The 16,303-nt window shown below is 40.0% G+C and overlaps 1 protein-coding gene across 1 annotated transcript in view; it reads left to right on the forward strand.

Annotated features, from left to right (window-relative positions):
- The window catches only part of TCF7L1 (transcription factor 7 like 1), a 216,317-nt gene that overhangs the window by 184,121 nt on the left and 15,893 nt on the right, over positions 1-16,303 (forward strand). The window contains exon 4 of the mRNA XM_074196253.1: positions 1,964-2,047. Within this exon, the coding sequence (XP_074052354.1) occupies positions 1,964-2,047 (84 nt within the window). The remainder of the gene's footprint in view (positions 1-1,963; positions 2,048-16,303) is intronic.

The following is a 16,303-nucleotide window of genomic DNA, read 5'->3' on the forward strand; positions in this document are numbered from 1 at the left end:
ATAATAGTTACCTAGCTGTGTAACCTTGGGCAAGTTATTTAACCCCATTGCCTTGCAAAAACAAAACCAAAAACAAAAACAAAAGATTTATAAAGAGCATCTGAGTAAGCAGAGTGCCCCTGTGAAACTGTTGTGGTGAAACCCCAAGCTGGCTCTCTGTAAATCACCACTTTGCTTTCCATGTGTTTACTCTCCTTTGGTTTAATGACCCATTCTAGAATTTTGCCAGGAATCAAATTCAGGTTTACACCGTTTACCTTTTGCAGACTCTCTGCTCTTCCCTTTTCTGAACACCTGGACCTTTGCCCTTCTTTGATCTTATAGCTCTTCTCTTGTTTCCCATATCCTTTCAAAGATCATGATTGCAACTCAGAAATCACATCTGCCAACGCTTTCAGCACTGGAAAATAAGTTCATCTGGGCAAGTTGACTTCAATTTCCTAAAGGAGATGATATGATTGCTCTCCATATCTTCTTGTCTTGAGTATCAACTTCCTGTAATTTTTATTCTGTCATTTAACCTCAGTTTACTTAGCTACAAAATGGACATAGCAGTTTCTCCTACCTCAAAGAATTTTTGAGAGGAGCAAATTTTGAAGTGTTTTGTAAATATTAGCTGTTTATTATGTTTATTATCCTTAATGAAGTAGGAATTTAAATAATCAGCTCTGAGTGTGGGAGAAAAGAGGGTCGTTGGCTTGAAGCGGAAAATGAGATTTTGTTGTTGTTGTTGTTAAGTTGTTTCAATTGGGTCCAACTTTTTAATAATACCATTTGGGGTTTTCTTGGCAAAGATATTGGACTGGTTTGTCACTTACTTCTCTACATCATTTTACAGAAGAGGACACTGAGGCAAGCAGGGTTGCATAATCTGCCCATGGTCACATAGCTAGGGGAGTGTCTGAGACTGGATTTGAACTCGGGAAGATGATTCTTCTTGGATTCATTTCTAGCATTATCCTCTGTGCCACCTAGCTTCCCAGGACTTGAGATAGGGAGTCAATAAGAATACAGTAGAAGGGAGAATTCGGGTGATCCATTTTACAGATAAGAAAATTGAGGCTTATAGAAGAAGTCACCTAAAATCACAATGCTTGATCCAGGGTTCTTTATGTCAATCTAACAAGCTCTCCTTCACCCCAACAATCCCAATCCCCAAGATCATTCCTTTCTCCTAAAACTGGCCCCATGGTCTCCTTAATTCCCATGCTTCCTCCCTTCCTCCCCCACACTAGAGCTTTTGAAGTGAGTGATAGGATCTTACAGATTAAACAACTTTACAAATTCATCTAGTACATTGCCCTTGTATTATAAATAAGGAAATTCGGGCATGGGGTGGCTAATTAAGTGACAGCTGAGTCTTCTGAGAAGGAGAATAAGAATTTCAGGGTACCCTAAATGGAAAAGAATGTCTCCATGTGATTTGTGGAATAAGATGGTGGATCACTGATATGTATGCATTGCTTTAAAGTTTACAAAACACAGCAACCCTGTAACAGTAGCTACTAGAAGGCTTAATAGCCCCATTTTGTTGGTGAGGAAAGAATTTAACTCTTGATCATAGAGCTCATAGTGTTGAGGGAAGAATTTGAATCCAGGTCTTCCAGATTCCATACCCAAAACTCAATCTGTTATAGGAGGAAGTTATTGTAGACCTGGATAAATATTTAGAAGTGGAAGACCAGATCAAGGAATGGAGGGTAAATTCAAATTGGAATAAATGTAAGGTAAGCAAAGACAATGGCGATAACCATAATGGCGATAATGATAACAGAAGAATGAGGACCAATTGTGTTCACTATTTTTTTGTAGACCATTCATAATCTGGGACTGGACTGTTAGACCCAATGTACCCCTAATTCTCAAGTGGCATTGGCAGAAAATGTGTTCTACCTGAACAATAACTTCTGTTTCCTTGATGATGTTTCCCCTCTAAGCTGGCTTCTTTCTGTCTTCTCTTCAGTACCTGCAGATGAAATGGCCCCTCATTGATGTCCCATCAAGCACCACAGTGAAGGATACAAGGTCACCGTCCCCTGCACACCTGGTAAGTCTACACCTCCCTAAAGCACTTGACACCCATCTTTTCTATGGCCAATCCCTCCATCTCTTCTCTATGAGCTGAGAGGCAAATGTTGGGGGTTTTATAATTTTATAGCTGAGGGGATTTAAAATCCTAAATTGCTGAACCTGAAAAGCTAAATCTTGGAAATAGAAAGGGAAAAGGGAGATTTAAATAAATCTAGTGAGTTAGGGCAAGGCTGATCAAATAGGAGACCAGACAAGAAGGGTAAGAGCTTGAGACAATGCTTTCTAAGGACTGGGTCAAGGAAATAAATATGTTATCCTAGGGGAAAGAGGGCTCAACATGGTAGTTGTCTTCAAGTATCTGATGGGATATTGTTTAGAAAAAATCAGTTAGTTAATAAGCATTAACTTGTACCATGACTAGGTGACTCAGTAGATAGAGCCTGGAGTCAGGAAGACCTGAATTCAAGTCCAGCCTCAGACATTTATTAGTTGTGTGATTCTGGCAAATCACTTAATCTCTGTTTACCTTAATTCACTGGAGAAGGAAATGGCAAATCACTCTAAGATCTTTGCCAAGAAAATCCAGTGGACAACTTTGGCATGTAATGGTCTGTGCTTCGTTCGGATAATGAAGAGTCTGACAAGACTGAACAACAACAACAGTGTTGGCTACACAAAGATTAAAGACAATCCTTGCTTCCAGGGAGCTGGGGGAAAACAATATGCTAATGACTGTAATAGTAAGTTCTAAGCAGGATCTGCTGGAGATAATCTCAGCAAATATTAAGTATTAAAGAGGACAAGGAAAGGCTTCCTACAGAAAGTGAGACTTAAAAACTAAAGCTTAAAGGAATCAGGGAAATTAGGAGATTGAGGAGAGGAGGGAAAAAGAATGCGTCAGGCATAGGTTCAAGTCAGGAATAATTCAGCTTGTTCTTTTGGATTCATAGGACAGAACCAGGAGCTGTCAGTAGAGACTGCAAGAAGACAGATTGAGGGTCCATGTTGGGTCAGAACTGACCAAAAGTGTTATAGTCTACATCAGAAGGCAATGACTTCTTGTCCAAGGAAGTCTTCAATGAATGACTGACCAACCATCCTTTGAGTTTATTATATTGGGAATTTCTTCAGTTTAAGGGTTGGACAAGATGTCCACTCAAAACCCTTCCCATCTAAATTTCTGTCATTCTGGGGTCTTGTATTTGGAGGAATGTTATTTGGAAAAGGAACTAGACTTTTTTTTTCTACTTGCTCCTCCCCAAAGACACTAGGAATTCTGGGTGAAATTACAGAAAGGCAGATTTCAATTTCATATAAGGAAATCAGAGCTATTCAAATGAATCCCTCCTTGGACACTTAGCAGCAGTGTAACCTTGAATGAATCCCTAAATTTCTGGGCCTATGATCTGCTTTGATAATGAGAGTTTTCCTCTCTAATCAAAGAAATTACCAAAAGTACAAAGACCAAAATAATGGTTTTATGCTGTGCTTGGAAGAAATGTGCATGGTAGAATCCAGAAGTCTGTTTCTTTCTCTCTTCAGAATGGAAAAAAAGGCTAAAATGTAGAATGAATGAGTAGAGATCAGCCATCCCAGCCTAGTCTGACTCTTCCTCTTTTGCCCCACTTCTGGGGAGTAAGGGTAAAGAACAGAAAGATGGGCAAGTACCTTAGGCTAAATTTAATAAGATGAAATTTGATAGGGATAAATGTAAAGCCTGGAATTACTCAACAACCCTTCAGCTTGTTCCCCTCACTTCTCTGGCTCTCTTGAGTTTTCCTCCACCATATGTTAGCATAGATAGAAAACAAGTATTAAAAAATAGCAAACAGCTATCTTATGGAAAAATAATGTGAAAAACCTTAAGGGCGATGGATTTGGTTTTTCAGTCATGTCTGACTCTTCATGATCCCATTTGGGGTTTTCTTTGCAATGATGCTGGAGGGGTTTGTCATTTCCTTCTCCAGCCCATTTTACAGATGAGGAACTAAATCAAACAGGGATAAGTGACTTGCCCAGCGTCACAGGGTCACATAGCTAGTAAGTTTTTGAGGCTGGATTTGAATTTAGGAAAACAAATTTTCCTAATTCCAAGCCCAGTGCTCTATCCATGATACCACCAGTTAGATAGTGTACTAGCTAAAATGCTGAACTTGGAAGTGTGGGCTGTTTTCTCCAGCTTGAAGGATAGATAGAATTTCAATTGAAGCAAATGAGACAATGTGGCAGAAGGAACTCTGGCTGTGGCATCAGCAATAACTGGCTTCTTCTTTACTGATCGTGTCCTAGGGAAGTCCCTTCACCTCTACTTCATTTTCATATTGATAAAATATAGGGGGAAGGGCTGTATGGTCTCACCCTGACCTCAATCTGGGATGCCATACAATAGCTCTTGGAAGGTAAACAGAGAAAGAACATCATCAGCATTGGTTCAGAGAACAGGCCTTATCTCCCCAGAGTGAATCTAGACCTAGACCCAACCAAAACAAATGCAGAAATAGGATGCAATGGTAAAGAACCATGGCTGGTGTTTGTCAACCCCAATGGGTCCAACTGGTGTCATCCTCATTGGCTGTCACTTGAGTGCCCTCTAGTGGTATTGGACAGAAGTGTGGTGAATGAATTATAGAAGAAAGTCTTAAAAGTTGGTGGCTCACATTCTTAAGACCCATTGGTTTTCAGAGATGAGAATTCATTAAGGGCTAAAATAGTCAGGAAAGTCTTCGTGAAGTAAGAGTTTGGCTTTGGTGGGCCTTTCCTAATGAAATTGGGGTACATAGCCCTCCCTACTGGATCCTCTGATGGGTTATAGTGGTAATCTATAGATCATGAGAAATTCCATATTGTCCTTTCCTGTAGAAAACACGGCTGAAGGAATAAAGAGTTTTGTTTTTCCTTGTACTCATTGTCCCCAACTGTAAAAATCAACAGATCTTATTTAAAGTAAATATTAGGGGCAGCTAGGTGGCACAGTAGATAGAGCACCGGCCCTGGAATGAGGAGTACCTGAGTTCAAATCTGGCCTCAGACACTTAATAATGACCTAGCAGTATGGCCTTGGGCAAGCCACTTAACCCCATTGCCTTGCAAAACCCTAAAAATCAAACAAACAAAAAAAGAAAGTAAATATTAGATATTAATTTAATCAGTAATCAGTCAGGTTTTATTAAGTAGCAACCATGTCCTAGGAACCATACCAAATACTAAGGACAAAAAGATAAAACAATTCTTGTTTTCAAGGAGCTTACATTATATCAAGAGAGACAAATACATGTATAAGTACATAGAAAATAAGTATTGATGAATTTCTATCTTTCAGTAGTTCAGTGATCAAAAACAATTTCAAAAGACTTGTATTAGAAAATGTCATCCTGAGGAAAAACTACATTGTCTCAATGCATACCAAAGTATTTGAGTTTTACTTTTTCAAACTTATTTTATGTTTTTCTTTCTTTTTCATCATTTTCCCCCTTATATTATGATTCTATTTTAACAGCATGACTAATATGGAAATATGTTAAACAGATTATACATATATAAACTATATCAGATTACTCGCTGTTATGAGGGAGGGAGGTAGAAAATGTGGAATTCAAAAGTTTGAAAAAATGTTGAAAACTATCTTTGCATGTAATAGGAAAAAAATAACATTCAAAAAAAAGAAAATAGGTATAAAGAGGACAAATGTTACTCTTCAGTCATTTTTAGTCATATCCAATTCTTAGTGATCATATTTAGGATTTTCTTAGCAAAGGTCCTTTTTGAACTCATCCAGATGAGAAACTGAGGCAAGGAGGATTAAGTAACTTGCCCAAGGTCCTACAGCTACTGATGTCAGATTTAACTCATAAAAATGAATCTTTCTGACTCTAGGGCCAGCACTCTATTAACTTTGCCATCTACTTTCTCTGGAATCAGAGATACCTGGGTTCAAATATGGCCTCAAATACTTACTAGTTGTGTGTCACTTAACCTTGTTAACCTCAGTTTCTTCACCTGGGAAGTGAACTGGATAGGAAAATGGCAAACCATTTCAGTATCTTTGCTGAGAAAACCTTAAATAGGGTCATGAGAAGTTGAACAAAACTGAATGATAACAGCAAAAGTTTTGGAGGGAAGGCTAAGTAGCAGGTGGGATTAGCAAAAGATTTATAGAAAAAGTGATCTTCGGGGGCGGCTAGGTAGTGTAGTGGATAAAGCACCAGCCCTGGAGTCAGGAGTACCTGGGTTCAAATCCGGCCTCAGACACTTAATAATCACCTAGCTGTGTGGCCTTGGGCAAGCCACTTAACCCCACTGCCTTGCAAAAAAAACCAACAACCTTAAAAAAAAAAAAGTGATCTTTATGCTGAGTCTTAAAGTGAAAGACAGACTCCGTTAGGTATAAGGATGGAGTGCATTCCAGATGTGAAATGTGTCTTGTGCAAAGTCACAGAGGTGAGAGATGGAGAGACTTTTACAAGAAATAGAGAAGGCCACGTTGACCACATTACACAATGGCTGAATTATATAATCAGGCTAAAAATACTAGATGCGGCTAGGCTGTAAGGGCTTTAAAAGCAACCAGAGAATTTTATTATTTACTCAAGAGATAGTAGGGAGCCATTGAAAATGATTGAGTGGAGGAGTGACATGAATCCTATACAAAACTTTTTTTTGGAATTTTATTTTATTTGTCCAATGGTAGTTTTTCAAGTTTATATAGTCCACACTTTTCTACCACCCTCCCTTCCCTCTCCCTTCCCCATGGCAACAAACAGTCTACTAAGAGTTGTACTTGTGCATTTGTTTAACATCGTTATATAATAGTTATGTTGTGAAAGAAGATTTAGAATTAAGGGGAAAGAAAAAACAATGAGAAAAGAAGTAAAAGCATAAAGGACATTTTTAAAAAGTGAACATAGTGTGCATTCAGATTGGATGTGGATGGCATTGTCCATAGTGGGTATCTCAGGGCTAAGAGGATCTGTATCCATTTTGATCATCTCACAGTGTTGTTGTGCAATGTTCTCTTGGTTCTCCTCATTTCACTAAGCATCAGTTTATGTAATTCTTTCCGGGCTTCTCCAAAGTCTGACCACTCATGGTTTCTTATAGAATAATAGTACTCCATAACATTCATGTACCATAACTTGTTCGGCCATTTCCCAATTGATGGGCATCTCTCCATTTGCAATTTTTTTTATCACTACAGAAAGAGCTGTTTAAATATTTTTGAACATAAAATTTGTCCCTTTTTTATGATTTCTTTGGGATAAAAACCTAGTATTGGGATTTTGGGGGTCAAAGAATGCCATACGAGATTAAGAAGAATCATTTTGATGGTGGTGTAGAGGATAGACTGGATTAGGAAGTGAACTGAGGCAGAGAGAAATCAGTGAGGACATTGCTGTATCTAGGTTAGAGATGATAAGGACCTCAGTTTACTTGGGAGTTATGTGAAGAGAAAGAATTGATGCAGGAGATGTTGGTGAGTTAGAGATAAGCTTTGGTATATGATTAACTCTCTTGGGTAAAAGAGAATGAGAATTCTTGGATAATGGTAAGGGTAAGAATCTGAATGAGTGAAAAAATGAAGTGCCTTCAGCAGAAATAAAAAAGTTAAGAAGAGGGATGGTTACAAGAGAAAAGATCATGAAGTCAGTTTTCTATAATAATGAGTTTAAGATATCTATGAGTCTTTTTGCAATTCAGGGTAGGAGGGAGAAAAAAATAAATGCTTGTTAATTGAAAAAAATTAAAATGTTTTTTCAATGCTGTTTCCTTATGGCCACTAGTCAATTAATGATGTTCATTAACTGAAGTTCAGGACAGAGATTGGGGTTGATTAAATAGATCTGTGAGTCATCTGCAGATATGAAAGCTAATGAGGTCACCAAGACAGTATAGAGGTCTCAGGACAATCCCTTTTGGGAATAACCACAATTTGGAGGCATGAAATGAAGGTGCTTCCCAATGTAATTGAAAAGTATCTAGTTGCTGCTATTCACATATTAACAAAGAAAAAACAAAACAAAAAACTCCAGAATCTGAATAAACTTTCTCTTATGTTTTTCCTTCCTATCTCATGTTTTCTCTTTTCCCTTATTCAAAGGATGACTAAAATATAAGCATGTGAAACACAAATGTATATGTACAGTGTTCTCAGCTGAAGGGAGGGTAATTGTGTGCCATAAGTATGCATGTGAATGAATGTTGAAATTTTTCATAATATGCAATTGGAAAAATTCCAATAAGAAAAAAGTATCTAGTTGAGTTGAGTAACCAAGAGAAAATAGTGTCAAGAACACCTCAGAGGGATGAGGGCCTTCAGCAGGAGAGAGGTCAAACCTCCATTGTAGAGATATGTCAAAAAGGATGAGACCTGAGAAAAACCATCAGATCTGGCCATAGGGATCTTTGGTGACTTTGAAGAGAGTCATTTCAGTTGAATTCTGATGTTGGAAGTCAGCTTGCAGAGGGTTAAAGAGTAACTGAGATCAGAGTAAGAAGCAAGTGTGGAAAAAATTTTTTCCCAAAAGTTTGAGAGAAAGGTAAGAAGGCTATATAGTATGATAGTTTGAGGGGATGGTATAGTCTAGAAAATATATTTAAAGCATTGGGAAATAGTTGGACATTTTGAGGACAGTAAGTAAAAAGTTGAAGATTTATAGGGGATGGACAGGATTAATTGAGTTTGCAATCTATTGGCCAAAATAGGATTTGGGGAATCAAGAACATATGGAGAGGGATTGGTCTTAATGAGAAGTATTCCTCTTTGTCAGAGATCAAGGTAAAGAGGAAGAGAGTATCAGGAGACTTTAAAATGAAGAGAAGAGAAACTCATAGTGAATGTACTGAATTTTCTCAGTAAAGTTAAGATGTGACATCCCCAGTGGAGAGAAGGGAGGTGGAAAGGTATAAAAGGCTTAAAGAGAGAACGTTTGAGATAGTTTTTGTGAGGAATGAGAAAGAGAATTAATTAGACAGGAGAGAAAGACTTGCCTTGCTACAGTGACAGACCTGTCTGGGCAGCATGTTTTTGTGTTACTTCTTCCAGGTCTGTTCGGCCCCATATTGGTAGAAGCAGAGCAGGCAGATGAAGACAATAAACCATAGCTGAGGTTTGGTAAGGAGAGGCATGATAGGATAAGGTGCCAATGACATAGAGGAAGTCCAGAGTTAAGTCTGTTCAGTTGGATTGAAAGGGAGAGAAAAACGAAGGGAAAGCAGGCGTAAACGTCCTGAGAATGTGCCAAGGAGATGGATTGCTGTTCTCCCTGAGGGTGAACAATAGGATTAGGAAATTTGAGAGATTAGGAGAGAGAAAGATGAGACATCATGGTCAGATAAGGGAATGTCACTTTTTGATTAAAGAAATAATTGTATGTGGTGGTGGTATCCTAGGTAAGTCACTAGTTCATAGAATGCTGGGCCTGGAGTTCAAATCTGACCTCAGACACTTTCTAGCTTTGTGACCCTGAGCAAGTCACTTAACCCTGTTTGCCTCAGTTTCCTCATCCAGAAAATGAACTGGAGAAGGCAATGGTAAACCACACTAGTAACTTAGCCAAGAAAACTCCAAATGGAGATAGAAAGAGACTGAAATGACTAAACAGTAGATATTCTAGATGTGGCAAAGGAGGAGTGACAGTAATTCATAGAATTTAAGGAGACCATAGAGTTGACTGCTTAGGGAATTTGGCATTAGTAAGGATGTTAAAGTTATTCAAGATAATTTTGGGGAGAAAGGCATTTCATGTAGAAGTTGGCACAAAGAAAGAGGGAATTATGAACCCTAAGAGATGGTGATGAGGAAGAAGAAGATTCCAAGCATGGGAAACAACATGTATAAAGGCACACAGGTAGGAGGTAGAGGATGAAGAAGACCAGTTTGGTTCAACCTAATAGTGAGTGACTGGGGAGTGATGCTTAGGATGAGTTAGGACCCATTGTTTAAGTCCATACACATATGTGTGAGAAGAAGGAATTCTTGGGGGGGAGTGGGGACAGGACCCAACATCAAAGAAACTAAGAAGGTAAATGACTGACCATAAGTGCATTCATAAAGCATTAAGGGTTTACCAATCACTTTATGTGCATCACTGAGCCAGCAAGTGTCAGGTTTTGAACTCGTGTCTTTCTACTATCAAGGCTACTGAACTATTTAGTAGCCCTAGCAGGATCTATTTAAATGAGTTGTCCTTGTAGTGTCAAATTCAATTTTTGAAACTCAATAATCCCTTTAGGATACTTCGCCTAATCTCCTTCTGGAGTGGGGCAGGATACCTCATCCTGTGCCAAATCACAGAGAATTCATGGCACTGATTTTGGGGGCCATCCTGTCCCTGCCCACCCGATCTCTCTGCCAAGGCATGGTTTAATTGCCTTCTTCCCCATTGATAGAAACAAGGAAGTTGCTGAAGGCTCAGCTTTGCCAAGGTCCCAGAATCAACTCAGATGAGGGCATAGCTCTTGAGATTGTTATTTCAGGCTGAGGGCCCCTTCCATCCCGTCTCTCATATCTTCCCCACAAGACGAGCAAGTTCAAACAAAATAATTCTGAAGGCCAAGAAAGTCTTGCTTTCACACAGTCTTCCCAATCCACTCCTTCACCCCTCATCATTCTTCTTGTGCCTTAATATCTATGTAAAGGGTATCCCTGAGAGTTAATCTCCTGGGGGAGCCTTGTGCTTTTCACTCTAAACTTATAAGGGACAGAAGCTTTTTGTTATTGTTAAATTTGAGTTTAAACTTTGTTAACAAGTCACTGAGCCATGGCTGTGCCTAAAGTAGCAGCAATAATATTAACTGACATGGATGTACTGCTGCAAAGTTTTCAGCGTGCTTTAGGTAAGTTATTTAATTCAAGAAACATTTATTAAATATCTGTGACAGACAGCACGGCTTATTAGATAACCAGCTGGCTTCCTCGTGACCTTGGTCCAAGTCCCATTCAAACATATGGTACTTCGATAATCCAAGACAAGTTATTGCACCCCACCCCCTTCTCTCCGGAAACAATAAAATTGCTCATCTGCCACCTTGGTAGAGAGAATCTCATCATCAGGAACTCTATAATAATTAAATCAGAGGTGGGGGGTGTCTGTCTGTATTTTGGGGGAGATGTTCTAGATGCTACAGCTACAAAGACAATAAAAAGGTAATTGTCCCTGTCCTTGCAGAGCTCATATTTTTATTTATAATTATTTCTATTCACATATTTATATTAGGCAGCACCAGTCCTGGACTCAGGAGGACCAGGGTTCAGATCCAGCCTCAGACACTAGTTGTATGAGCCTAGACAAGTCATTTAACTGTTTGTCTAGTTAACTCCTCTATAAAATGAACCAAAGAAGGACATTATTTCTATGTATAATTATATTAGGCAGCACTAGGCCTGGAGCCAGGAGAACCAGAGTTCAAATGCAGCTTCAGATACTAGTTGTATGACCCCGGACAAGTCACTTAACTCTGTTTATCTAGTTATCTCATCTGTAAAATGAATTGGAGAAGGAAATGGCAAGCCACTCTAGTATCTTTGCCAAGAAAACTCCAAATGGGGTCATATAGAATAATGATAATGATATTTGGCCTTCATTCTTGAGAAGACTCTGACATCAGGGAGGTGATGCCATGACAAGCACGTGAATTGAATTTGAATGAGGGGAGGCCGTGCTAAGTTACCATTCTCACTTTCTCCTCCGGAGCCATTTGGGTCCGGTGGCCAGATATGGACCAGGACAAGTGAAGATGGCCCTGGATGCGAGGCTATCAGAGTGAAGTAATTTCCTGAAGGTCACTTAGCTAGTAACTGTTAAGTTTCTGAGGTTGAATTCGAACTCCTGTCTTCCTGATTCCAAGGTCAGTGCTCTATCCGCTATGCCACCCAGCTGCCCTTTTATATCAACTTTAGGACTGGCAAGCCACTCTACAAATATCTCATTTTATCCTCACTGGGTGGTAGGTACTATTATTATCCCCATTTTATAGATAAGAAAACTGAGACTGAGAGAAGTTCAGTGTTTGCTAGGGATTACACAGAGTGTGAGGCAGATTTGAACTCAGGTCTTCCTGACTCCAAACCCAGGATTCTACATATATATATATATATATAAAACATAACAGACTTATGTTACCTTACTGTTTGTGTCCTCCTCTGAGTCTTAGACTGGCCTTATGAGATCGACTGCAATGAGGAACCTGAGGCTGAGGAAGATCAGATGGGGTGCCCAAGGTCCCATAGCTAGACTCCAGTTGAGGCATTCCTGCATTGCCAGTTAATATTCCCTCTGCTTATCAAATGGATGCTTCCCAATAGTATTTGGAGAAGCCCTTCTTAGTCAAGGAGCTAGGTGGCACAGTAGATAAAGCACCAGCCTTGGAGTCAGGAGGACCTGAGTTCAAATACGGCCTCAGACACTCAATAATTACCTAGCAGTGTGACCTTGGGCAAGTCACTTAACCCCACTGCCTTAAATAAATAAAAAAAATTAAAAGACCCTCCAGAGTTAGCAACACCCTCAGGTTTAATCTTCCACATCACAGAGAAATGGTTAGAATTCTTCTGGAAGATCTGTGTCGCATGAATACTGTTTCATCAAATAGAAAGTGACCTAGCATCTGTATTGCATTTAAGGTTGCAGAGTCCTTTTGATATGTGCTATCTCATTTAATATTACCTGTGTGACTCTGGGCAAGTCACTTTAACCTCAGTTTTGTCTCAGTTCCTCATTTGTAAAATGGGAATAATAATTATGAGCACCAACCTCCCATGGTTTTTTTGCAAAGATAAGATAAGATAATTTGTAAAATGCTCAGCACATATCTCATATGATATGTAAATGTTCACCATTAACAATAATCATAATAATAATATAAATAATAACTATTACTGTTGATGTTATTGGTGTTGTACTGTCTTAATAATTCACCCTGCCTGGGAAGTAGGTGTTCTCATTTATCCCCATTTTATATATGAGGTCACTGAAGCAGAAAACAGTGACTTGCCCAGGGTCATACAGTCATCAATTTTTTTCCCCCCTCTGGACTACAGGTATGTGTGGCTTCAATTCCAGCACTCCACCACCAACCCTACTTTCTTAACAACCAGAATTCCAGAGCTGTAATTGAAGGATCTGTTGGCTAAGAGGAAAACAGACTTGTTTAAGAACATAATACCTATTAGCAATAATGGCCACTCCCTGGAGCATAGGATTTTCATATAATCTTCCCAATCCACCCCCTTACTCCCTTTTACTCCATGGCATTCTACCTGAGCAACCTCCCCATGAAATGAGCTTAGCTTACTGGAAAGTTATCATTTGTTTGAAAATATTGTCTCTCTAAGGCACCCCCAATGGACATGGACCATTGGTACCCTCTCACTAGAGCAGAAGATAGAGCCTTAGTTGGCCAATGACTGGGCCTCTCCCTAGAGGAGCTGGTTAGTGCCTAGCAGAATTTCAACAAAGGGAGCAGGCCCCCCCCCAAAAAAAATTAATTGATGCACTTCCCTCTTAAGACACATGTTTTATAACCCTTAAAGTGTCATAGAGGGGTGGTTCAATGGTGCAGTGGATTGAGCACCAGCCCTGGAGTCAGGAGGACCTGAGTTCAAATCCATCATCAGATGCTTAATAATTACTTAGCTGTGGGACCTTGGGCAAGTCACTTAACCCCACTGTCTTGCAAAAAAAAAAATGAAAAAGGGCCAGTTTTGAGAGGCATTATGGTAAGTGCTAGACTGGTTGACAAGAATAATTGGGTTCTGATCCTGCTTCTGGTATTTATGATCTGAATGGAGCCCTGGGCAAGTCACTTAACCTCTTAACTGACAGGCAATCTATGAAATGGAGATGATAATAATGTTTGCCCTCCAGGGTTGTTGGGGATGTATAACGCAGGTGTTTGGCATAGCGGTTGGAGGGCTGGGACTGAAGACAGAAAGATTCATTTTCCTGAGTTCAAGTTGGACCTCAAATACTTCCTAATTGTTTGACCTTGGGCAAGTCACTCAACCTGGGCTGCTTCATTTTTCTCATCAGAAAATGAACTGGATACAGAAATGGAAACCCACTCTAGTATCTCTACCAAGCAAATTTCCTTATTTTATAAGTTTTGAAATATTAGAGAGAGCACCTAAGAGAATATCTTCTCCTGTCATCATCTTGGCTCCGGCCCCGCCCCCCCCCCCCCCCCACTACCAAGCAAATTTCAACTGGGACCATAGAGAGTTGGTCTGGACTAAAAAAATAAGTGAACGACAATGACAATAACAGTGATAGCTAGCATTTATATAATAATTTAAGATTTGCAAAGCACATTGTAACTGTTATCTCTTTTGATCTTTGCAACAATCCTGCGAGAGGTAGTGACTATTATCATTCTCGTTTTTCAGTTGAGGAAAGGAAGGCAGACAGAGGTTAAGTGACTTGCCCAATGATACATAACTAAATAAGAATCTGATCCCCTATTTGAACTCTGGTTCCTTTGGTCCCAAGTCTGGCCCCCTGAGCTGCTACTAGCTACCGTCCCATCCGACGCATACTTCCTAAACAGTGGTCGAACCTTCCCGTTAATCAGCTGTTGTAGTCCAGTTCTATTTATTCACACATTAGTGTCTCTGCTCGTGCTCATTGAAAGCTTCCTCGGGACAATCTACTTTATCTGATGGGAGTTCAGGACCTTGTGTGCCTGGTTCCCAGCCAGATCCTTCATAGCACTATCTGTCCCGGGTTAGTTCAAATAGTACGGGCCACCATTTCTATTTTATGAGGAAGGATTGGATTATCTTCATTATCATAGAGCGTTTTTATAGAGCCTCCTAGGTGCTTGTCATTGTGCTAATCACTTGACAAATATTATCTCATTTGATCCTCAAAATAACCTTGGGAGAGAGGTTCTGTTTTATAGTTGAGGAAACAGAATCTAAGCGTGTTTAAGTGTTGCCCAGGGTCACACAACATTTAAGGTCAGATTTGAACTCGGGTCTTCCTGAGGCGAGATCCTTCCCTGGGCTGTCTCAGAAAGCTGTTCTGCAACAAGGCATCGACTGCCAAGCCCACACCTGCTGTCACCTCCTCGGGCTATCCGGAATGATGAATCTTCCAGTGCTCTGTTTGTTATCCTTGATCAAGAAGTCTGATTCTGTTTGGCACTTCCTTGGCAAGTCCGCATTTAACTGTACTTGTACAGCCTGGGCGTGTGGATGTTTCATTATGCGGTAATTACAGAGGATCACAGAGTCTTAGCCTGAGAGCTGGAAGAGACCTGAAGGGCTATATAGGTTAATCCCACTGCCCCCATTTTGTGGCTACGGTAACAACCTATTTGCTCTAGGCCACCCATCTAATGAGTAACAAGATGGGTTATGAACCCAAATCCACTCTTCTTTCCATTGTACCTCACCTCCCCCAAAACCTAATTACCTTTAGATTGTCTTTTCAGCTAAACCATCACATTGGTAAATAACATTTAAGGAATGAGGTGTCCTACTGAGCCTGGTTGGCACAATCCAGATGGCATTTGAGAAAGCTTTTCAGTCCCTTTCTTCTTTGGAACTTGGCAGAATGCCTGTTGACCCAATAGGCTTGTCAGTGTCTCTTGGGTGCTGCTTCAGCCTCAGTCTACCTGCTGGAGACCCATCAGTTCTCCTCTAGCCCAATGGTTATGAGGACATTAAACCAGATGATCTCCATTGAAATTCTAGGATTCTAAGTGGCAGATGCCCCGGACTATCTACTTTCCTCGGGTGTGTTGCATGAAGCCCAACTTCCCAGGATAGTCATAAGTTATTTTGGCAATAATGATAACAGTTAGTATGGAGTTAGCTATCTCTTCAGGGCTGGTATTTTTGTTTTGTTTTGTTTTTGCAAGGCAAATGGGGTTAAGTGGCTTGCCTAAGGCCACACAGCTAGGTAATTATTATTAAGTGTCCAAGGCCGGATTTGAACTCAGGTACTCCTGACTTCAGGGCTGGTGCTCTATCCACTGCGCCACCTAGCTGCCCCCTTCCTATGCATTTTTGCTGTTTTCACACCCAAGTTCTGTCTTCCATCTCCTTCATCCATTGCCAACCACCACTCACCTGCACAGAATTCTTAGAATTCCCGGTTTCCTTCAAGACTCCTCCAACACCACTTGGACATCAGTTTTTTTTTTCCTGGAGAGAGTGAGGTTGATGACTGTTCACAACTCTGCTTCATTTATATCTAATTCATTTGCATGTTATGACATCATCCTCCTAATGTCATTGGTTATCTTCAAGAAGAAAGGATGATCCCATGGATCT

This window comes from Macrotis lagotis, chromosome 1 (assembly GCF_037893015.1).
Source record: "Macrotis lagotis isolate mMagLag1 chromosome 1, bilby.v1.9.chrom.fasta, whole genome shotgun sequence".
Lineage (NCBI taxonomy): Eukaryota > Metazoa > Chordata > Mammalia > Peramelemorphia > Peramelidae > Macrotis > Macrotis lagotis.